The following is a 23,339-nucleotide window of genomic DNA, read 5'->3' as shown; positions in this document are numbered from 1 at the left end:
CCTGGGCGGGGGCCTCGCATCTCGGCTCCCCTGGACACACCCTGGCGGCTCCCGCGGCCGCTTATTCGCAGGACCGCGCGCGGGAGCATTAAGCCCGTCGTAGTGCAGACTCGGGCACCGAGGCCCAGGGAGGGGATGGGAGTTGCCCGAGGTCATCCATTTCGAAGTTCGCTCTCCCTCGTTACCCTCCTACCAGACATGCGCCTGTGTGGGTCATGCCAGTCAGAAGCCCATAGATCTTTTATTCTACTCCAACCACCCATTCTTCTGATTACCAGCTCAGCATTTTCATCTGCCCACTTCTCAGATTCATTCCCATGTCTTCCGTTCTATCGCCTTACCCCCTTTACCCTGCTCTCAGCCCTAATCTTCTCTAACCCACTTTCCCAGTCCTATCACATCTGACACCAACTCACATTCTCCCATTATCTGATCCATCATAACCCTAACTTCTAACGTTGCCTACTCTCTCTACCCATCCCCTATATTGAATGTTGGGGAACCATTCAGTGAGTTGACTTAAAATTCTGTTGACATGATTTTTAAAGTTTTCAGAAAGAAAAAAAGAAGGAAGGAGACATGGTCCTTTCAAAAGATGGCAAAGAAGCCAGGGGATGCCGTAAGGTTAAAAGTGGTTATTGGACCGCTTTAAAGGCTCTCTGCTGAGGTGGGCACGACTGTGGCTGTAGATCTTGTTTTCTTCTCAGTGGACATTGAGTGTTAGCACTTTGGGGAGACAGATTAAGTGAAGCTGAGAGTACAACCTGTTGGCAAAAACTCACAACTGGGCGATTTAGAGTCTAAATTTAGAGTCTAAACTTCACACCAGTGACATATAGGGATGTTTTGAATCCAGAAGACGAAATTGTGGTCAGAGCCTGGGCTTTCAGTTTGTGCTGGAGAATAGCCACTACATAGAGTTGAGGTTGCCAGGTTGGGGTGATATTCAGGAATCCAGAGAGGTCTAGATGGCAAGATGAAGCAGAGCTGGGGATACAAAGGGAGGTTGGGGGATCCAGGGCTTACTCTAAGCATGAGAGATACTGCACAGTTAGGAATGTGGATGTGAAAGATGGGTGGGGCTCCATACATCAGCAAATCTAGGGATGAATGGCTGTTGGCCATTCTATCTGTCCTTGAGGGTAGCCGAGCAGATGAAGCAGGTAGAACAGAGCTGTATTGGTGCAGGGATAGGACCCCCAGAGCCAGACATTGAGCTAAAAAGGTAAATTATGCTAACTTATTTGTTATAATCTTTAAATAGATAAAATTTTGAATGCTAATGTGAGATTTAGATTTGGCCAAAACAAACCTCATACTTAAGAAAGTAAGAAAGAAACCACTTGTGAAACATGTAGTGTGAGTCAGATGCTTCCATATATACTATCTCATTTCATTCTCTCAACAACCCTGGATGGTGGTATTTACAGATGAGGAAAGTGATGCTCAGAGAGGGCAAATAACTTACTCCAGATCATACAGCTGGTAAGTGAAAGAGCCAGATTTAACCTCGGGCTGATTCGTTTCCAAAGCCTACGGTCTTGCCCACTATACTTCCTACCTCTTTGGGTGGAATGGGGGTGGGAGGAGGTCAGGGGCTGTGGGAGAGAGAGAAGATAGTTTCCTAATATGTTAGTGAAAAGAGTGAAGAATTTCCCTACTAAGTTGAAAAAAGTTATTATGTAGTGATTTTTTTAAAAAAGGAAAATTCAGAGAGGAAAGTACTTGTACCTTGTATAGGTATTTTCAAATTGTATGTCATGTTGCTATGAACAGAAATTACAGACTTAATATTGATGCTGTTATTTTAATAAAGTATTTTTTTTTTTATAGAAAAAGCATACATGACTGGATTGTGTGCTAAATATTCTGGCCCATTCAGCTATCTATCTTTGGGAAAGTTAGATGGCCTGTCAGGCTGTTTTTTCCCCCTGATGGCTGCTAAATAAATGGTACTTGGAAGGAAACAAAAATTGACCCCTTTGACTTTACCCTGTGGACCTAACCCTCATGAAGCAAAGGCTGATATCACTTTTCCCTCTCACTCTCTCTTTCTGCCAGAGGCTGACTCCTATCTCACCCGATTCACCGTCCCTCAGACATACAATTACTCTGTTCTCCTTGTGGATCCTGCTACCCATACACTTTATGTTGGCGCCCGGGACACCATCTTCGCTTTATCTCTACCTTTCTCAGGGAAGAGACCCCACAGGGTGAGAGATAAGAATGGGGAAGACCCCAGAGCATGTAATGAGGTCCATGGTTATATGGGATGTAGTGGGGAGCGGGGGATGTTGTGGTAGGAGGTGAAGTGTTGGTGAAAATGAATAAGGGGAGGTCATTAATTACATTATCTCAGCTGAAGGTGATTGGAGGCTTATGGTAGCCAGGGAGGCTATGGGAGGAGGCCACAGTGACCAAGTCTTAGGTAACAGTGTGCAGAAGAATCATTAGAATCACATTATTCTAGTTTAGTAGCTTTCCAACTTTTTTTTGACCACCCTGTAGTGAGAAATATATGGTACATTTTGAGCTGGTACACAAAGTGTGCATGGAAAAAAAATTTTCTTGAACCAATATGTACTCTCCTATATATGATACATTCTGACATATTTCATTAAAAATAATGTTGGTTATGACTTCACAATTGATTTCATTAGTCAATAGGTAGAGACCTGCAGTTTTAAAAACACTACCCTAGGGGTGAGGGGGGTGTCTCTGAATTTCCTCAATTGATGGAGGTTGTGCAACTGTGTTACCTACCCTGACTTGGGAGAAGATGGGAGAGAATCTGGGGGAAATCATCATTCCTTCTTTTTCAGATCGACTGGATAGTGCCTGAGGCCCACAGGCAGAACTGTAGGAAGAAAGGCAAGAAAGAGGTAGGTGTAGATTTGGGCCCTGTCCTGAGTGTCAATTAAGACCTTGGCCTAGCCCTGACTCTGTGTCAATCCCCTGCAGTGCTGCCATCCTAATGGGCCCAGGCAGGGACTCTAACACCATATCATCACCCATCATTTCTGATCGCAGAGCTGCATCTAACTGGCCTGACACTACCCTACCTTTCCTTGTACCTGCTGCTTCTGATTTTCTCTAACCATCTCTGACCCCCAGGACGAATGTCACAATTTTGTCCAGATTCTCGCCATTGCCAATGCCTCTCACCTGCTCACTTGTGGCACCTTCGCTTTTGATCCGAAGTGCGGGGTTATTGTGAGTGATGGGGTGGGAGGACGGGAAGGGTCGTCTGTGAGTGACCATGGTGGGGGGCATGCTCAGGGCAATGCTTGTGCATGATAAGCTTTGGGGGTGAGGGATGTCCTCACAGGGTGGAGCTTTTGCCACTGGAGGAGGGTACAAAAGGGTGGGGAGGGAGGTTGCCTGTAGAAGGTAAGTTATACTAAGTGTAAAGAGAGATGTAGTGGGGTGGTGAAGGAGGTTAGGGATGCTAGCTGGGATGGGGAGAGGAGAAATCCAGGAGAGACTACTTCAGAGACTAGGGAGTCATGTTATCCTTGTCCTATGTATGCATTGTCCAGGCAGCCTGGGTCCTTTTCTTTCTTTCTTTTTTTTTCTTGGTCCATTTCTTAATCATCATAGTCCATGCCTATTTCTTCATCCCATGGCATGTGACTCTCGCCACCTTCTCCCAGCTCCACTACCAACTTCATTCTTTGTGGGCTGTGCCCTGCTGCTCTCATGAGCTTCTCAGGTCAGTGCCCATTAATGTAGCACCTGCTGGTCCATACTCTGGGTCTTGCCTTCAAGGTGGCCACTCTGTGAACCATGTTTTCTTCTAGGTCATGTTCATTGCTCACACCCAGGCAGGCTTGGGACATATATACTCCTGATCACATCTAGGCTAGTCATGGTCACAAAAGTGCTTGGTACTGGTGATATTTCAGAAAAGGTCTTTATGTTTTTGAATCTTCATCTTTTCCCATCAGTTATCTAGTAGTCCATCACTGGTCCCCTGGCAGCAAATGTTAGTATCAAGGCCCTGTGATGAGTTGAAAGCTTCATGCGTCCTTTTTGTCCAGGGTCTTCCCTTCCTGCTCCTTACAGCAACAAGAGGGAGGGAAATGATTCTTTTTCCTGACCCTGATCTTTAACTGCAGATCTTGACCCTCTTGCAGTCTTCAGTAATCCTTGCCACCTGGATCTAGACAGTGTGTACCTCCAAACCTCTCTTTGTTAAAGACCATCCTCATATCTCTGGCTTAGAATACTGTAATTGTGATGCTTGATATATAGTCAGTCCCTCTGGTCTGCCCTTGGGTTTGGTTGGGTTTGTGCTGTGCCCTTTTCATAATGTGGATGTAGACTCCAGGCTTCAGAGTGTGGATAGCTACCTCATCTTGTCATCCTGGGAATGTCTCCCAGGTCAGGGTGGTATTGAAAATCTCTGTATTCTATCAGGTAATATTGAATATCAAGTTTCCCTATAGTTCTCTCAAGGCTCACAAAGTAGCTGTAGAACTGTCATTGCTACATTTGTCCTGTTTTAATCTGTGCAGGCTGGGGAGCCCATGGGTATGAATATCAGAATATCAGAACAAGCCCATGGCTTGTAGACATTAGAGTCACTCCAAGTTAGTATCCTAGGGCCTTCTGTTTTTCGTTGGCTTTCTGAGGTGGGAACCTAATGGTTGTTAGGTAACCAGACAGAAAATGTTCTGGACACACCTGCTGGGATTGGTGTGACTTGGACCCTTGTCCACTCTTAAGGAATATCAGCACCAAGAGCGAAACCAGGGGTCTGGTTGTGCATTCCCACAACTTTCAGCTCTTTTTCTCAACCATATAGCAGGCTCATGAAATGAAGGACTGCCCTTCTGTTAAGTCTTATTTGTAGCAGAAACATCAGCTGTGTTAAACCTTCAAGTAACACACTGAGATTGCCCTCTAGACTTTCTGAATGCTCTCTTCTGCCTTTACCTGCCCATCTTATCCTGCTATCTGGCAATGCCCACCTGCTTGAGCAAATTCTTGCCTTATGCTTAGTGCTGAAACTCTCATGTCCCAGACTGAGGACTTAGAGACTGTGCATAACTAGTACCCGAGAGTTTTGACTAGCTAAGCTGCATCAGACACAACAACTTGCTCAGAGTTGATTGCTTGGAGAAATGAAGGTTCTTACAAAAGGAAGTTCAAGCACTGGACCTATTAGTTCCAATGATTTGGAGTGCTGCCCTTCAGCAACAGCTCATCAGTTATTGGAAGAGAATGTTTTAATTTGTTTTTTATGAGGGAACTCCATCAGTTAAGAGAAAAATGCTAGGCTTAAAATGACAAGACTACACATTCAATTGAGTACTCTGGCCCAGGCTTGGTGCTGGGTACTTTACATTCGTGATTGAATTTAATTCTCACCACTTCATCATAATATTTAGGTATTATTTCTGGTCATTTTACAGGCAATAAAATGAAAGTTCAGAAAAGTTAGGTACCATGTCTAATGTTATGTAGCTAGCAGAGGAAGAGCCAAGATTCAAATCCAGCTTTGCTGGCCCTGTTCCACTGCCCTGACCCCCTAGCCCAATCCGCAACACAGAAGAGCTTACCTGGCTTGAATTTCTTGTGATATTTGACCTGTTTCATGTAACAGGGGCCATCTCCCCTGACTCGTCTCCCCAACCACCTGGGAAAGGTCCTTGGCCAAGAAGGAAGAATGGATTCCAACCCCACACCTTAGTGAGAGCCTTCCTATCTAGCTCTGGCATTCAGCTTGAGGTACACGCCTTCACCATAAACGATGTGCTGATTGACATAATGACGACACAAGGAAGAATCTCAACATTCAGAGAGAGAATGTAGTACAGTGGTCTTGCCCCTTTGAAACCCTAATACATATACTTTGACTATACAGTTATAATAACCTGTTTGCTTAATAGGAGGCTCACTTGTTCAAAGGCTGTAAACCTGGATAACAGTTATTCTATCTCGGGAAATTGGAAGAGGACTAGTTTTGGCATGATGAGTTTTAAGAGGCTGTTAAGCCATCTCTGTGAGGAAGTCCAGTAGTCAAGTGCAAAGGTGGACTAGAGTTGGAAGACCTCAGATGGACCTCGGACTTGTGGGGTTTGGGGAATGATTTGCATAGAAGGTCTGGCTGGCAGTATAAAAGTAAATGGGGTCTTTAACGTGTATGTGAAAAAGACTAAGGATAGATTTTTAGGATTCATAGTTAGGGGCTAGAAAGAAGAAGAGAAACAACCAAAGGAGATGGAGAAACAATTAGGAGGAAGGAGTCCAGGGTGAAGTTTCAAGAAAGTCAAGGAATAAAACATTTCCAGGAGGGGAGTAAGTCAAAAGCAGCAAAAGGTAACTAAAGATTAAAGAGAATAAGAATTGAGAAAAGGCTCATCTGTTCAGTCCTTGGTGAAATGTAAGGGAGTAGTTTTAGGCATAGAGATGGGGAAACATAATTTTGTGTTTCTAGGAATAACAGGTGATCCAGGTTTGGTTAGAAGAAAGAGTTCCTTTTAAGAAGTATTGGAGAATAAGTAACTTGGGCTAAAGAGTTTCTACTCCAGGCAATAGTGAGCTATTTTGTCATTCTCCTGCTCAAAAATTATTAAGTCAGTGATTGGTAGTCTATGAATATTATTCTGAGTTGGATATATAGAGTAAATTGGAGACGAGTCTAGGCAGCATCGCAAAAAGGAGGTGAGAGGTTGAGAAGGGCCACAGCAGCAGGTTTTAACCCTGCTTCCAAAGGCCCAGGCATCTTGATAATCTCTCACTGAATTGTCACTTTTTCCTCAGGCTAGGATGCTGCCACTGCCACACAAGTAAGGTGCTTGGTCTTCTATTCCAGAAAACTCTTTGACCCAGTATTACCTTTTGGGGGACCTCAGGTCACATCTAGTTTTAACAAGCTTTCTTCCAAGACTCCCTCCATAAAATAAAACCTTGCTTGCCAGTACAGCAAATAGACATGAATGGGCCAGTCATAACGGGCCAGTAATGTACTTATGCTCAGGGGACATACATCTACATTACTACTCCAACTACAATCCCAGTGGTTAGGCCCCCAGGAAACACCTTATGTCCACACTAGTTTGTGAGCCAGAGATATGTCTGGCACTTCCATGCCGTATCTTTGATTCCTGACCGGCCACAGCTAATGCTGCCTGTCCGTTCTAGGTTGAAATCATTCCTGATTCTATTTTTAGATGTTATCTTGAAGCCTCTCTTAGTGCATGATGCTTAGCTTAGGTAACTTATGGCCGGCTCTCACACCTTTCATCCCCTCCCAGGTCACTCCTTCTAGAGTCCCTGGATGAGGAAGGCATTTACTTAGCAAATCCTCAAATTCTGACCTGAGTTTCAGGCCTTCACTGACTTTGCAGATTCTCTTCCTCCTTTTCTGTATCCTTGACTCTGGTCCTGTCTTTCGTCTTTTGGGTGGGAGTAGGAAGAGGATGGCCCTTCTCTTTAGACCCCTGGGCTTCAGATGGCCTTATATCAGATGCTACTTTTGTTTACCCTTCCTAAGGGCATCAGGCCTCAGGAGGCCTGTTGTCTTCCCTGGTCCTCCTTGTCCTGTATGTAGCACATTCTCTAGGCAGCTGCAAACCCTACATTTCAGCAGCATTTCAGAGGAAAAATCTGCCTTTCAGACTCTCAGTGTCATCTAGGGCCATCCTAGGTGTTCCTTCATCAGAGCTTGTGGTAGTTGGGTACTAGGGGAATTGAAAGACGAGGAATAAAGTGATGACAAGAGGGATGGCAGAGGTGGGAAATGCAGGAGTGGGCAGGGGAATCAGGAGTAGCAGACTAGGAATATGGGGATGGTAGCAGAGGAGTGGGAATTGGGCTTTTCCTTCATCTGACCATCTTTGTAATTTTCATCATGAACCTCCCCATGACCCCTAAACCAATTGCCCCCTTCTGGTCTGTAGGCTGTGTCCAGTTTCCAGCAGGTTGAAAGAATTGAGAGTGGCCGGGGGAAATGTCCTTTTGAGCCAGCTCAGCGGTCAGCAGCTGTAATGGCTGGTGAGTGGGAGAGATAAGAACCTGTAACTTCTTCTATAATTGCTTCCTTCCCCACCCCTGTTGTTGGAATTTCTGTGTCCTTTCCTTCCTTTCCTAGGAATGTCTATTATTCCTATGTCTCTTTCTAGCCTTTCCTGTTCTTCCCAGAGTACTGTCTCCCTGGATTCTCTCTAGAGAATGTGTTCTCTGCACCTTTAGTGTGTTTTCTCTGTTAACCTCATTTTCTGTTCTCATTTTTTTCTATTTATAAGAGGAATTTGCTACAATGCATATTGTAATAATTTGGAAAAAGTATAAGGAACATATAAAATTTAGAACTGCACTGTTCAGAAGAACCTTGACTATCCAATATGGTAGCCACCAACTACATGTAGCTATTGAGCCCTTGAGATATGACTAATGTGACTGAAGGAAATAAGTTTAAATTGTATTTAATTTCAATTAAAATGTAAGTAGTCATATGTGTATAGTGGCTATTGTGTTAGCACAGGTCTACAGTATCCCTACTCAGAAAACCACTGTTAATATTTTAGGATATTTCCTTCTAGCCTTTTGTAATATGTGTGTGTGCACATACATAGACACTCATGCACATATTTTGCTGGCCAGTCCTTTGTTGCTCAGAGGAGTCAACAAAGTTGCCCTCATTTCAGATTGTCTTCTTAAGAGTTCTGGAAGTAGATTACTATATTAAAAGGTGTGAACATTTTATGGCTCATTATCTGTTGCTAATTGAGTTTTTACAAATAGTGTACCAATTCACACCTTAAATCAGCAGTAGCTGAGAGTATTTTTTTCTCACATAAATTTTTCTAGAATGTATTATTCTCATTTTAAAAGATCTTTGATGCTAAAAATAGTACCTTGTTTTAGTCTGTATTTATTTGAATATTAGTGAAGTTGAACATTTTTCATATTTTAGTACTGTTTTTATTTCTCTTCTGATAAGTCCTCTGCTTACATTCTTGGGCCAATTATTAGGTAGGATATTAGTGTTTCCATCTGCATCTTTTCTTTTCTAATTACATTTTTAAAGCTAAGTCCTTCTTCAGGTAGCAAGCTGATAAAATTTTTTTCTTAAAATTTTTTTCCCAAACATTTAACATTTCTATTTATTTTGAACTTATTTTGATGAGAGATGGAGATCTAAATTTTTCCCAACTAGCTAATCAATTGACTAGTTGGGAAATCGTTCATTCATCAAACTGTTTTTTCTTTCTTCACTGACTTTTGCTGTGAACTTTGTCATAAAATTAATTTTACCTATACTTTTTTGGTAATATTTTATGAAAACCAAAAATTGGGATATAAGATCTAACAATGAAACCTTTTTCTTGTGCATGCCGTTATAGGAAAAAGTCTTAAAACCTATATGAATTAAATAGCTTTTAGTCAGATAATTAATGTTTTGAAAGTGAACATAATTATATATCTAGTAAATAGAATATTTGGGTTGTTACTTTTATTATTCATCTATAGTTGAAGTTGATGAAACCTTATTTATACTCATACATATTTGAATAAAATAGTTTAATCAATGGTTTCTTTTTCTTGGCTTTTTATCAAACATGTTTGGCAAAACTCTGAGCCAGTTATTGGGATCATTAGGAAAGATAGCAGTTGTGAATATCTCTTGATTCTACATAATTGTTTATCAAAAAACCTTCTCAATTACAGCAATCTAAGGTAATCATTTAACATACTTTTTCTTTTCTTTTTTTCCTAAGCAGTAAACTTTAGCACATTCAGCCTTGTGCTTGTAATTTCTCAGTGTTCCAGTTAGCAAGTGGATTTACCTTAGCATGTGATTTAAGGGCACAAATTTCATGAATAAGGTCATTGTATGAAAATTTTCAAAAAGGAATAACGTTTTCAAAAAGATTTCAAGTCTTTTTGTTTTCCAGCTAATGAAATTGAGTGTTGGCTTTTATTGATGAAAGTGATCAGAAATCACTTCCTAACAGTTTAGAATGACTAGCTTTAGACAGTTAACATAGAATCTCCCTGTCTCCATTTTCAGATCCAAGTCACAGTCAAAACCAATATTATAAATTTTTCTCTCAAGTTCTTACTTTATAGGGCTATAATTTAAATTTTTCTTGGTCTGACATAAGTGTCAGTATTTAATTGGAGCTTTCAGTGTTGATCCATTATGCCCTCTGTTTTGAAAACAGCAGGATAGAAAATTGTGCCAACATTAGGGAAGAACTAGAACCAAAATTCTTCGTTAGGAGATACAAAAATGTCCTTAAAGATAATAGAGGTATTTTGAAATAAAGAGAGGTTTTAGTAATGAAAGTACTATTAGAGTATGATAAAATAATATATAATATAATAAAATAATATATTTTAAAGTATAAAAATTACAATGTGCATTGTAGAAAATTTAGAAAATGTAGATATGTTAAAGAAGAAAGTGAAAGGTTTATTTGCAATTCAATCATTACCAGGTAACTACTATTATTATTTTAGAGTATTTTTTTTCCTGTGTCTGTGTATAATAAATTGGAATTACTATGCATATTTCACTAACCATTTTCTCACCATAGAAATTGTTTAATTATTCAAAACATGATTTTTAATGATTACATACTATTCCATCATATGAATATAGCACAATTTAATTATTCCCATAACATTATACATTCAGATTTTTAAATTATTGCTTTTATGAATAATGCTGTAGAAGAAATATTTTTACATAAATTCTTTACATAAATGTAATTAATTGCATGTGAGTCAATCTAAAAAGCAGACTTGCTGGGCCAACATGTATAAAGATTTTTATGATGCTTGATGAATTCGTCTAAATTTCCCTCCAGTTAGTCCCACCTGCAGTGATGAGGGGGTCTGTTTCATTACATCCTTGTCAGTCCCAAGTAACATATGTAATAAACATACAAACAGTCACCTCTGAAGTACAATTTGTGTATTTCTTATTTGCATTTTTATTAGTGAGACTGAACAACTTTTCATGTGTTTATTGGTACTTGTATTTATTTTGGGAAAAGCCTCCGAAACCTTATCTTCAAACATGACATTTATTTGTACTGCACTTAGATAAAATCAACAAAATGATCGCAGTGTCTCTATTTGCACTATTCATATTCAGAAATATTGTCAAATATTTTGACAATAGTGTTCACATTAGCCTAAAAACATTGGCAGTTTCTTTCCAGTCTCCTTTGTAGGATCTTTGTCTTCTGCTCATCTTTATAAATGTCGGAGCCTCTTAGGCTTCCATTCACCATCCTCTTTTCTTTTGATTTATGTGGATATGATCTTAATCAGCCCTGTGGATTCTGTTTTCACTGCATACTGATGTCTCCCAAATCTGATGTCTTCCTAATCTTCCAAAAGCAGCTCTGTGGATTCTGTTTCCAGCGCATTGTGTCTCCTAGGCATTATCTGGAGCTACAGACCACACACATCCAACTGCCTTCCCACTCTCTACTTGGATGTCCCACAGGAACTTCAAAAACAGCATGTCTCAGACTGAGCTCATCATCTTCACCCACTTCCCCCAGACCTGCTGCTCCTCCACCAGTGTCCCCTCCTCTGAGATCATACCCACCCAGGTACCAAAGATAGAGACAGCAGTCAGTCATCTGTGGTCCTTCCTATAACTTCCTATGAAAAAAACAAGGCTTTCATCAAGAAGAGCAAAGGGAGGGAGCTTTTGTTCTTTCTTTTTGGGAGCCTGTCCTGTTTTTTTATCATCTCCTCTTGGTCTCATTGCATCCCGTGGTTACTGCCTCTGCCAATGAGCACTGCAAACGTTCCAGATACACTGGGTGCTGCCAGCACGTAGGGTCCACGCCTACCTCTTTAAATTCAGGTGTGTCTGCCCGAAAGACTAATACTCACACACTGAAACAGCACGGTTACATGGCCAACAGAGTTTAAACATTGCATCTCTAACTACCTAATTATGTCCATACAGTGGGCTATTTTTTAAAAGGAAAGTATCTAGCTGTCCAATCCTTAATTAAGGAAATGGAGAAAAGGGAGTGGAGAAAGGAAAGCCAGGGCATGTTTAAAATTATCTTTTTAATGCCAATGAATGATAGTTCCTATTGTGAACCTTTAAAGGTGTACATTTTGATAAGAAAGTGAAAATGTTAAACTCCAGAGTATTGCAGTATTTGTTGCCATGACACTACCCTAGCTTGTCAGTGTTGGGCTCTAACACAGCTCTGAGGCCTGTGCTCATCCGTTTTATGTTGAGCAGGTAGAGAGTGGCTTCCACAAATAATTGTGATTTTTCCTCTTTTTTGGCTTCCAATTTTTTAGGTTTATTTTTGTATTACCAGAATGAAAATATCTTATTTTGGGGAGTCATAAAATTAAAAGATACTAACTACAAAAACCAATCAGTGAATACAAAAAAGTATACAGGAGAAAATAAAAATCACTTGCAATTTCATTAGAAGCAAACATCATTAACACTGTAGAGTTGTAGCTCCTTTGACAGCTTTTCCTATGTCTGCAGGCATGCATACCTGTCTTTAAAAATCAAGCTGAATTGTACCCAGTGCTTTGTTTTAACTAGCTTGTTCACTGAACTCAACACTCTGGGCATCTTTCCCTTTTGCACATCACCTTTTGCCAATAGCAGATGTATATTTTGTTGTCTATTGACTCAATCTATTCAGTAATAATCCAGCAAAAATTTCATGTGCAGGGATATTTTATTATGTGGACAGTGCAACAGAATACTTTGAAGTGAGACTGTCTTGGAGCATCTAGAACATGGGATGATCCTGTGCCCTCTTGTGGATTCTTGCCCTCATTGACAGATGGCTGCTGTTCCGTGTGTGTGTGTGTGTGTGTGTGTGTGTGTGTGTGTGTGTGTGTGTGTGTGTAAGTCCCTTGGTACTCCTGGAACACCTGGAACCCTGCTACTTCGTCCCAAAGTGCCTGATCCCTTCTACTGCACCTTAGTGTCGGTCACCCTCTGCTATTCCATCCTGAGTGTGCTCCTCAACAATTCTAGGCTCCTTTGATCCCTTAGAAAATTTTAGGAGCCTTTAACCACCATCTCCTACTGGATCCTTGCATGGTTATTGGAGGCCCTTCACTGTTTGCAGAATACTTACAGTTGTCTCCCCACTCACACACACACACACACCAAATCATGCTCCCAAAATATTTATAACGGTCTCCACCACATCTCTCTCCATTCTCAGGGTATCCATGACACAGCTTCCACCAGAGTTTCGGTTTTAGAGTGTTTTGTGTACAACACTCTTAGGAAAATTTCCATTCCAACTTTGGCTTCTTTATCACCTTTTTTCCCTCCATTGGTAACACAGAGGTTAGGCTCATTTGCTGCCAGGACCTGTGCCCAGAACCTGGTTTTCTCTCTCCTGAAACCTCTGCAAGGAAATGGACACCCATGTATAGTTCCCTACCTTTGGAAACAATTTAAGCATATGGCCCATTGAGATTTCATACGGAGCTGTAACCAACATGTATAGAATACCAGCCATGGGGCCAGGCCCCACCTGGGGCTCCGTGTTTATCCCATTTAAGCCTCAGCACTGCTCTGAGGAACCTGAGGCTTAGGAAGGTTCATTTGCCCAAGATCATACTACTAGTAAGTATTCAGTGTTCAAACCCCAGCTTTCTTGGCTCCAGCACACTTGGATTCTTATCACAATCCCAAACAATAGTATAGTCTCCATTCCCCATCCCACAAGGAGGTTTTTAACCCTCCATTTTGCCCTCTGAGGGCTCCTGGCCCTATTTTTCTCTGCATAACACATAGAGTTATTTTTCCAGTCCCTGAGGCATGCGGCTTTGTTCGAACAGCTGTGACTACAGCATGACTGTTTTTCCCTTATAGTGGCCCTACTCTCTATAGCTTCCTTCCCGGGTGTGAGGCCCATGGCCCTTGCCAGGCTTTCTGTTGCCAGGCACACCAGCCTCTCTTTCTTCTCTGTCCTCTCTGACTTGTTCCCCTGTGTTGCCTTCTGTAGCTTCTCCCATTAAATGGCAGTGTCCTAGGGCTCTTCTCTCGCTTTTCCATTCTCCCTGTGTATTACGTTCATGCCATCCCTTAAGCACAACACCCAAGTTGCTTAACATGGCCCTGCTACCCAACCCCTTCTGTTTGATTGCCTTCCATATCTCTGACTAGATGTCCCGAAGGTACTTCAATCTTAGCGTGTCCAACAACTAAGCTCATTTCTTCTCCAGCCATCTTCTTTATGGGCCTTCTCCTGTCATTTCCTGACTTGGCTCAAAATATCACCATCTGCTATCATCCATCTTCTAAGCTGGAAACCTTAGAGCTATATTTTATTCCATTCTTTCACATCTCATACTCAATTGATTTTTCAAGTCTTGTTATTGGACTCTACCTCAGAAATATCTCCCCAGTCAAATCTCTTCATGCCTTCTGCCCCCGCCTCGGCTCAAGCCCTCCACTCTTGCCTGCACTGTGTGAATGGCCTCTTAACTGGCATTATCTTCTTAACAACAAAAACTGGTTATGTCACCTTGTCTTCAAGAAAATCTCTGCAGTTTTGCTCTTACCTGTAGGATAAAGTCCATGTTCTTGATCTTGGCAGAGCAGATTCCTCACGGTTGTGTGCCCATCTCTGCATCTCCGGCTGCATCTCTGCTTGCTTGCCCACCAGCACTTCAGCCGCGGGGAGTGCCCCCCATCCCTAAACATGGCCCCCCTCTTCCCACTTGCTCATTGCCCTCCCTGAAATGGTTCTAGTTGACAAATGTTCATTTTTCAGACCCAGCTCACCTGTCACCTCTGAAATGCTGCTCCCTCAGTCAGATTTGGCTGGGTCGTCCTCTGTGCTCCTGCACACATCTGTGCATCCATAGCTCCTGGTACCTAATTAAGTTTGTCTTTCAGTTTCAGATGAGGGTTCTTGGGGGAAGCAATGTGCTTAAATGTGAAGCACAGTGCTTCGTATTTAGTCAGTGATGAAGGAATGCAATTCTGTTCTCTCTAGAAACCGTGTGATACACAAAACTCCAGGGGCGTGGTCACCTGCTGCTCCCCTAAATCATTTTCTCTTGCTCCTGTCCAAGCCCTCGGCAGCGGTACTGAGAGCGGCTATTGTGCTCTCCCATTCAGCCCACAGAGCTGCACCTCTGTTTCTCTCCCAGGAATCTGTGTTTTGATCACTTCCCCCAGTGATGCTGGTGTACCCCGAAGTTGTGATTTGTTCCAGAGCAGTGTACGCCCACTAATGTTCAGAAAGAACACTACTTCCTTCAGGCATTGACCATAGTGGGAAAACTTAAGTAAAATTAAGATGTACTGCAAAGCAAACCCCCTTCCTGGAGAGTCCCAGTAAATTAACATATTACAGGATAGAGAAATCCGTAAGATAGCAACAGCAACAACAAGCAAACCAGCCAAACAGCCTGATTTCCAAAGGGCAGCTTTTAGTTTCCCTTCATACACACTTAACATTCTGGCACTTTTCCCTTAACACTGGTTCCCCTCACTGGCCTGGAGCATTTTGTATCTATGACGATTTTAAGTGAGGGGATGCCTTTCTTGTGCTTAGCGATGCCCAGCACTTAATGGGCACTCAGCCCCTGAGAGTTCCTGCCCCTGCTTTATTCCCTGCGCTGCCTGTGACCCCTTCTGCTTCCCTCAGTGGGTCTCTTACAGCTCATCTCCTCCCTATCTTTCTGCAGGGGGGGCCCTCTACGCTGCCACTGTGAAAAACTACCTGGGGACAGAACCAATTATCTCCCGGGCTGTGGGTCGTGCTGAGGATTGGATTCGGACAGAGACCTTGCCATCCTGGCTTAACGGTGGGGAGATGGAGGGGTGCTCTGAGGACAGAGAGGGTGAGTGGAGGCTGGGGGCCCCAGGCTGTGCCTGCAGGATCTGAGGCCTATGTCTCCCCAGCTCCAGCCTTTGTCGCAGCCGTGGCCTTGAGGCCAGCCGAGTGGGGGGATGAAGACGGAGATGATGAAATCTACTTCTTCTTTACGGAGACTTCCCGAGCATTCGACTCATATGAGCGCGTTAAGGTTCCTCGGGTGGCCCGTGTGTGTGCGGTGAGACCCTGATCCCAGCTGTCTGTCTGTCATCTCCTGCTCTGCCTGGCTTCTGTCTTTCTTGTCTTCTCTGGGTCTCTGTTTTTGCATCTCTCCTTTGTCTCCATTTTTCCTGTCTTCTTTTCTGGGTGCCTGAGGAGTATGGGGAAAGGGCTTTAGCCCCTTTAACCCCATAATTACCCCTGTGACACACTGTCCCTAGGAGGTGGACTAGTTAGTGTAGAGGTTAAAGGCAGGAACTGTTGACAGACCTGGGCTCCAGGCCCTGCTCCATACTTACTGCCTTGGTGATTTGGGGCAGGATTTTTAGCTTCCTTACAGATGATGATATTAATGATGCCTAGCTATAGGGTTGTGTTGAGGACTAAATAAGGTAAGTTATGTAAAGCATGTAGTACGGTACTTCACAAATGCACAATGAACTTAGTTACTGTCATTGTGACCCTCTCTACCCGTGCTGCTCTGTTACTCTGCCTGTATCTCCATCATTGCATTTCTACGCATCTGTCTCCCCATCTGTCCTTATTGGGGGAAGCTTGTGTTGGTCTCCACATTTTCCTTACAATGTTGGTCTTCTAAAAAGTACCATGCTTTTGTCACCCATAGGGGGACCTTGGTGGCCGGAAGACCCTCCAGCAGAGGTGGACGACATTTCTGAAGGCTGACCTGCTGTGTCCAGGGCCTGAGCATGGCCGGGCCTCCAGTGTTCTGCAGGACATGGCCATTCTTCGACCTGAGACTGGAGTGGGAACCCCCATCTTCTATGGCATCTTTTCCTCCCAGTGGTGAGGGGATCCTGGTGTGGAGGAGAGTTCTGGGGTGGGAGATACGTGGGGCTGGCACAGTGTCAGTGCTGCCTCCTCCAGAGGGGGTGGCCTCTCCCAGGAGCAGGCTGCACTGCTCCCGTGCATACTTCATGGGTCATCTCATTTGACAGGGAGTGGGTTGTTGTCCCCTAGTTCCCTTCAAATATCTGGCTCCAACCTGGGAATCTTCCAGGGAGGGGGCTGCCATCTCTGCTGTCTGTGCCTTCCGGCCACAAGACATTCGGTCAGTGCTGAATGGTCCCTTCAGAGAGCTGAAACATGACTGCAACAGGGGACTGCCTGTCATGGATAATGATGTACCCCAGCCCAGACCGGGAGAGGTAAGGGGTCTGGCGCAGCTCTTCACCCCCTTCCAGAATTGCCTCATTAGAACAAGAGCCCCACTAAGCATCACAGATACGTCTTGGCCCCTGGGAAACTTTGTCACCCATCCTGTGTTTCCTCTAGTGTGTCACCAATAACATGAAGCTCCAGCAGTTTGACTCATCGCTCTCCCTGCCTGACCGTGTGCTAACCTTTATCCGGGACCACCCCCTCATGGATAGGCCAGTGTTTCCAGCTGATGGTCACCCCCTGCTGGTCACTACAGATACAGTCTATCTCAGAGTTGTGGCTCACAGGGTGGCTAGCCTTTCAGGGAAAGAGTATGATGTGCTCCACCTGGGGACAGGTATGTCTAATAGCCAAGTACATTGTCCTTCCTGTGTGCACATGCTCTCATTAAAGAGAGTCCCATACTTACAGGTACCAGAGTCCCAGGCACAAGTACAGTTATGTCATTATGTCTTGCCCCTTGCCTACTTCCTAGAGGATGGACACCTCCACCGAGCTGTGCGGATTGGAGCCAAGCTCAGTGTCCTTGAGGATCTGGCCTTATTTCCAGAGCCACAGCCAGTTGAGAGCATGAAATTGTATCAAGTGAGTTGTAAAATCTGGGGATCCTGGTGGGGAGACCTCTGAGCCAGTCTGAGACCCTGAAGTCTGGGAGATGCAGCATATATCTCTTTCTTTCTTTCTGTAGAGCTGGCTCCTGGTTGGCTCCCGTACTGAGGTGACACAAGTGAACACAGCCAACTGTGGCCGTCTCCAGAGCTGCTCAGAGTGTATCCTGGCCCAAGACCCTGTCTGTGCCTGGAGCTTCCGTCTGGATGCGTGTGTGGCTCATGCTGGGGAGCGTGGAGGGTGAGTGTGGCTGCCCTGGCCCCTTGTCTGCTCTCACAGGGCTCTGGCCCATCTGTGTAGCTGTTTATTTCTCATTTGTTAGTGCTGCCCTCTGTGTGTGTGTGTTTCTTCTTTTTGTCCCTTGTGTGTTTTAGTGTCTGTCCCTACTAACTCATCTGTTCATCTATTGTGCTGCCTCAATCAATGTCCTTGCCCCTTTACTGGATCTGCCCGGACCACGTGACTGACTTTCTACTTAGAATCCCTGTTAATTTACTTTATATTTGTCCATGTTACTGAACCCCAAACTTAAGAATATTTTAGATGTTAAAGTACTTGTCTTTAGGAATCAATTTTTGATTAAGACCTTTGACCTGTATTTCAGTTTCTCTTGGGAGAAATTTAAAACATCTCAGGCCAAAGCAAGTGGTTTATTCTTTTCTTTATTGTTTTAATATTCATTAAAGTAAGAATTTCATTGGTCTTGGGTATTCTGTGTACTTGAGCCTCAGGGTTTCCTCAACATATATATGTGTGTAGGGGATGTGGGGTATGTGTATGCCAGTGTACTACTTTGTAATACAAGAAATTACCAAGTTGGTATTTCTTTGCACTCTACACTGCATAGCGCAATTCATATAAGGGAGAAGACATACACCATGAAGTTCCTGTGGCTATAGCTGCACATATGGCCTTCCCCTGTTCCCCACTTTCAGCTAAACTAAGCAAACTTGGTTTTACCCAGGAGACTTGAATGTATTCATACCAGTCTCAGAGCTCATTTCAGGGCCTCAGTTCATATTGGAGGAGTTCTCATTCAAACGGAGTCTACCTTAGGTTGAAACTTTTGTGTGTTCAGACTGAACATCCACCCGGTCTTCACTGACAGCCCGTTAGGGGTCTCACTGTCCTCCCTCCCTCTGGGAGTGATGCCAGGAAGTTCCAAATGAGCAGTCTGTCCTGCTGTCCTGTCAGACACAGTCCACTGAAATCCTGAAAGTACCAGAATTGTATTACTTGAAACAGATCTGTTACAGGCCAATAGCTACCAAAACAGTTGTTGAAGAAAGAGTTCCTACACAGAGGAGAGATGCTTTATATAACAGTCATCTCACTGACCCTCATAGAATTTTGATTAACTTTTGTAGAGCAGAATTTTTCCCTTTTTCTTAACAGGAGAAAAACCCCTGTAGCTTAAATATTTTTTTCCCCGAGAAATCTTGTGGTTGTGGACAGGCAACTACCATATTTTGCTGTGTATAATGTGTTCCTGTGCATACCGCACACCCAGGTTTTTGGCCTAAATTTTCAGGAAAAAAAATATTTTGTTTTAATTTTTTATTATATTTAGAAACAAAACCATATCCAGGGTATTATTTTATCTTATTCCAGGGTATTATTTTGCATACAGATATCATTAATGCTTTCTAGAGTTACACTTTTAATGCATAAGCACAGGTAAAAGAATTAAAAACATTTATATAGGTACAGAATTAGCACTATCCATGTATAATGCATATCCTATTTTTTCCTCAAAAATTCAGTGCGCATTATACATGGAAAAATATGGTATATTTCTTGAAAGTTTCCCACGGAACATCTTTCCAACAGACCTAGTGCAAATTTAATTTTCTATGGGCTGCTAGAATATGTGTAGAATTTGACTAGGCAAATATCATGAGTATAATAGGTATTGGGGGAAATTTTAATGATGAACATGTTGACTGATAATTCCAGGAGGGATTTATGAGATGACGAGAGATGTAATGAGTGAATGAATGTTTAGTGGTACTGAGGAGAGTAGAAGGGAATGTTGACACTGGATTTACCAATATTTTCTTCTTTATAGGCTGGTCCAAGACATAGAGTCAGCAGATGTCTCTTCTTTGTGTCCTAAAGAGCCTGGAGGTCTGTCTGGTTTAGGGAAATGTGGGTAGAGTGGGTGGAGTGGGCGAAAAGGGGCTAGAAAGTCATCTATTCTGGACTGACATGAAAACTTGGACCCTGGAAGATACGGCAGCCAGTGACCCAGGGTCTTTTCTTCTTTGGGAATCCCCTTTTAGATTTGCCCCAGTGGCCCCTTCTCATGTCTGATATCCCCCCGTGTTTCGCTCCATTATACCCTCAGCCTATAGCCTCTCTACCTTTTGTGCCTTTGCTGTTTCTCTGCAGAACACCCAGTAGTGTTTGAAGTTCCCGTGGCTACAGCTGCACATGTGGTCTTGCCATGTTCCCCAAGCTCAGCCTGGGCATCCTGTGTGTGGCACCGGCCCAGCGGAGTGACTGCTCTCACCCCCCGGCGAGATGGGCTGGAGGTGGTGGTAACCCCAGGGGCCATGGGTGCTTATGCTTGTGAATGTCAGGAGGGCGGGGCGGCCCGTGTGGTAGCTGCTTATAGCTTGGTATGGGGCAGCCAGCGGGCCCCCCCAAGCCGGGCCCACACAGTGGGGGCTGGACTGGCTGGCTTCTTCCTGGGGGTTCTTGCAGCATCCCTGACTCTCTTCCTGATTGGTCGACATCAGCAGCGACGGCGACAGAGAGAACTTCTGGCTAGAGACAAGGTGGGCTTGGACCTGGGGGCGCCGCCATCTGGGACCACAAGCTACAGCCAGGATCCTCCCTCTCCCTCTCCTGAAGATGAGCGGCTGCCCCTGGCCCTAGGCAAGAGGGGCAGTGGCTTTGGTGGCTTCCATCCACCCTTCCTGCTTGATCCTTGCCCGAGCCCAGCCCACATTCGGTTAACCGGGGCTCCTCTGGCCACTTGTGATGAAACCTCCATCTAGGGCTGGGCAAGTGATCACTGGCATGGAATGACCGTTGAGATGCTGGGGTCACTGGGCCTGGAAGACGATCATGGCCCAAGTTCTCTTTGGCCTTTGAGCGATCGCTTGACTTCAGTGTCTGCCCTTGCTGGGCCTGGATGGGCTCGAGGCCAGGCCATTGAGTCCTGATTCCTGATTCCCACGAGAGATCAGAGCTTCTTTCTGCAGTGAATCAGAACATTTCCGACCCATGCCCTCTGAAACCCTGTGACCCACTTCAGCCCTGGCCCACTAACTTGGGCCCGTAAGTTTGGAGAGGAGCATAGGACACAGCTATGACTTTGCCTTCTGGTTGGACCCTGGCCGGAAGGAGGAGCTGTGGAGGTGGTTGGGGGCTCATGTGCACTGAGGCCTTGGGGTGGTTTTGCTGATTCTCTCAGTTAATCTAATTCTCCATGGGGAGTGCATGATCCCCATGTTACAACATGGAGTCTCTGCCCTGGGATCTGCCTCCACCCCAGTTTTCCTTCTTTCATGAAACAGTATGTGTGTATATGAGTGTTCATAGGAGACCTGGCCAAATGTGCATGAATGACTAGGCCAATGCTCAGGTATATTCATGGAGGGGAAGGCTGGGATGGAGGCATTACCTGCAGAACTTTAGACCCTGTAGCCAGTGACAGAATGGCTTTCCTTCTAAAAGAAAATAAAGCACTGCCCCCCCCCCCACCCCAAACCTCTATCACTTCTCACAACCCTTCTCTCTCTCTCTCTCTCTTTTTTTTTTTAGTAGTGGATCAGTTAGTTTTTGCTTTTCTTTCCTTTTTTTAAAAAATTAATTTATTTTTTCAAATACATTTGTCTCTGCCTACCGCCTACTACTTTCCCTTGCCCCTTGCTCCCTCCCTCCCTCCCTCCCTCAACTCTTCCCCTTTGGTTTTGTCCATGAGTCCTTGCTATATGTTTCTTGACTTTCCCACAACCCTTCTCTTGAGTTGAGAAAAACTCCCAAAGTGACCTTCTAGGTGGGAAGGGCAGCGGTACATGTGACCCCATCCTTCTGTTTGTTTTTTGCCTCCTGGCTGCCAGAAGTGCCATGCACAGCTGCTCTTTCTCTGTCTGGAGTATAGGCTGCACCCCCCTTTCCTTAACTCCCATTAAAAATAAGTTTCACAGCCTTCTAAATATTAGGGAACAACAAGAGGGGAACAGTCATAGGAAATACAAGCATACAAGCAGTTTAAAGATAAGTTTGTATCAGTGACTTTACTCAGGTTGACACCCTTGCCGTAAAGCAGTTCTCCAGTGGGGGTCAAACGACTCCCAGAAATTGTATGCAGAATGTATGTGCGTGTCTGTGTGTTTCTGGGGGGAGGTTTTATGGCTCTCATCAGATTCTCAAGGCCTTAACAAAGGTAAAGGACCACTGCCCCAGGATCGCCACACTGCTGGCCAAGCTGAGATGGCACCACTCGGCAACAGCTCTCCCTGCCCCGTTGCACTTGCCCTGTGGCCACCCGTGGACTTGCAGCTGCTGGATGTGTCTCATTTCTCCAGTCCCTGGAAGTTGGGCTCTGTGCCTATTTGAAGACACTAGCAACTCTCACCAAACTTAAAGACTTCTTCCAGCTTCACAACTTGCAGATGCTTTAGGCTTCCCTTGCTCAGTTCTGGTCTTGGCCTTTGAATGTGCCTCAGTCATCCCTGGTGAGGGATCTGCCCAACCCCTCCCTCACCTTGAGCTCCAATGAATGACCCATCCCCTCCCAGTTGAAGTTTTCAGCTCTCTTTTCCTTGGCAGCAGCCTGTGAACTACCCAAAAAAGTCCCCTTGTGTTTGGGATTATCAGTGGCTGTGCCCAAATAATGCATGATCTTCAGCAAGTAATCTAACCTAGGAACATCGGTTTACTCATCTGTAAAGTGGGGATAATAATACCTACCTCAGGGTTGCTGCCAGGATTAAATGAGAGAACATGTAAACAATAAAGCACTGTCTATACCAGTAGAGGTGGTGGTTGTATAAAAATTGGAAAAACTATTATGCCATAATCATATAGTTTAACCAAATGATAATCATGACACATGCAATCACTTCAAGCCCCATTTGGTGGAAGGAGGGTCGTTCCCTCATGCAGGCATCCTGTCTTGGGTTGTCTTTGGCCAGATCTTAGCTGCCAGTGTCTAAGGTCTATGGGAGGCGGGACTTATTTTTTTTTTTTTTTAAATATTCCTCAGATAAGTCTGACCTTAGTGACCTAATTAGTCATTCTGCATGGAAACAAAGGAAGGCTGGTGGTCTTGGGTTAATCCTCACTTCACTCTACTTTCTCAAGGTTATGGGCTAATTCCATTTGTGGGGAGGAAAGGAGATGAACAGATGTCAGAGAGGGCTGAGGTCTCTGTGAGGAGGGGAGGAGTCTTTTGCAAAGAGGGGAGGAATCAAATCAGATCCTGGTGGATTTGGGCATTCGGTTTTTGAATGGGGCCTGGTTGGAGGAAATGGGGTGAGGAGCGTAGAGAAAATGAGGAGGGATGGAAATAGG

At 44.1% G+C, this 23,339-nt stretch overlaps 1 protein-coding gene across 1 annotated transcript; it reads left to right on the top strand.

Moving 5' to 3' along the window:
• Nucleotides 1–1,072: 1,072 nt before the first annotated feature.
• Nucleotides 1,073–21,438, top strand: SEMA4F (ssemaphorin 4F). Its single transcript, XM_054593541.1, has 14 exons — nucleotides 1,073–1,163; nucleotides 2,062–2,213; nucleotides 2,823–2,882; nucleotides 3,115–3,213; nucleotides 7,908–8,001; nucleotides 15,676–15,795; nucleotides 15,893–16,044; nucleotides 16,651–16,829; nucleotides 17,044–17,191; nucleotides 17,319–17,541; nucleotides 17,680–17,789; nucleotides 17,893–18,053; nucleotides 19,882–19,940; nucleotides 20,205–21,438. Exons 1-14 carry the CDS (start codon nucleotides 1,073–1,075, stop codon nucleotides 20,813–20,815), a joined length of 2,259 nt encoding a protein of 752 aa, XP_054449516.1. The 3' UTR covers nucleotides 20,816–21,438.
• Nucleotides 21,439–23,339: the final 1,901 nt, after the last annotated feature.

The sequence above is a fragment of the Pteronotus mesoamericanus genome, unplaced genomic scaffold (assembly GCF_021234165.1).
Source record: "Pteronotus mesoamericanus isolate MK-2021 breed Mesoamerican mustached bat unplaced genomic scaffold, CSHL_Meso_final scaffold_45, whole genome shotgun sequence".
In the NCBI taxonomy this organism is placed as follows: domain Eukaryota; kingdom Metazoa; phylum Chordata; class Mammalia; order Chiroptera; family Mormoopidae; genus Pteronotus; species Pteronotus mesoamericanus.
This window is presented reverse-complemented; position numbering and strand designations above follow the sequence as displayed.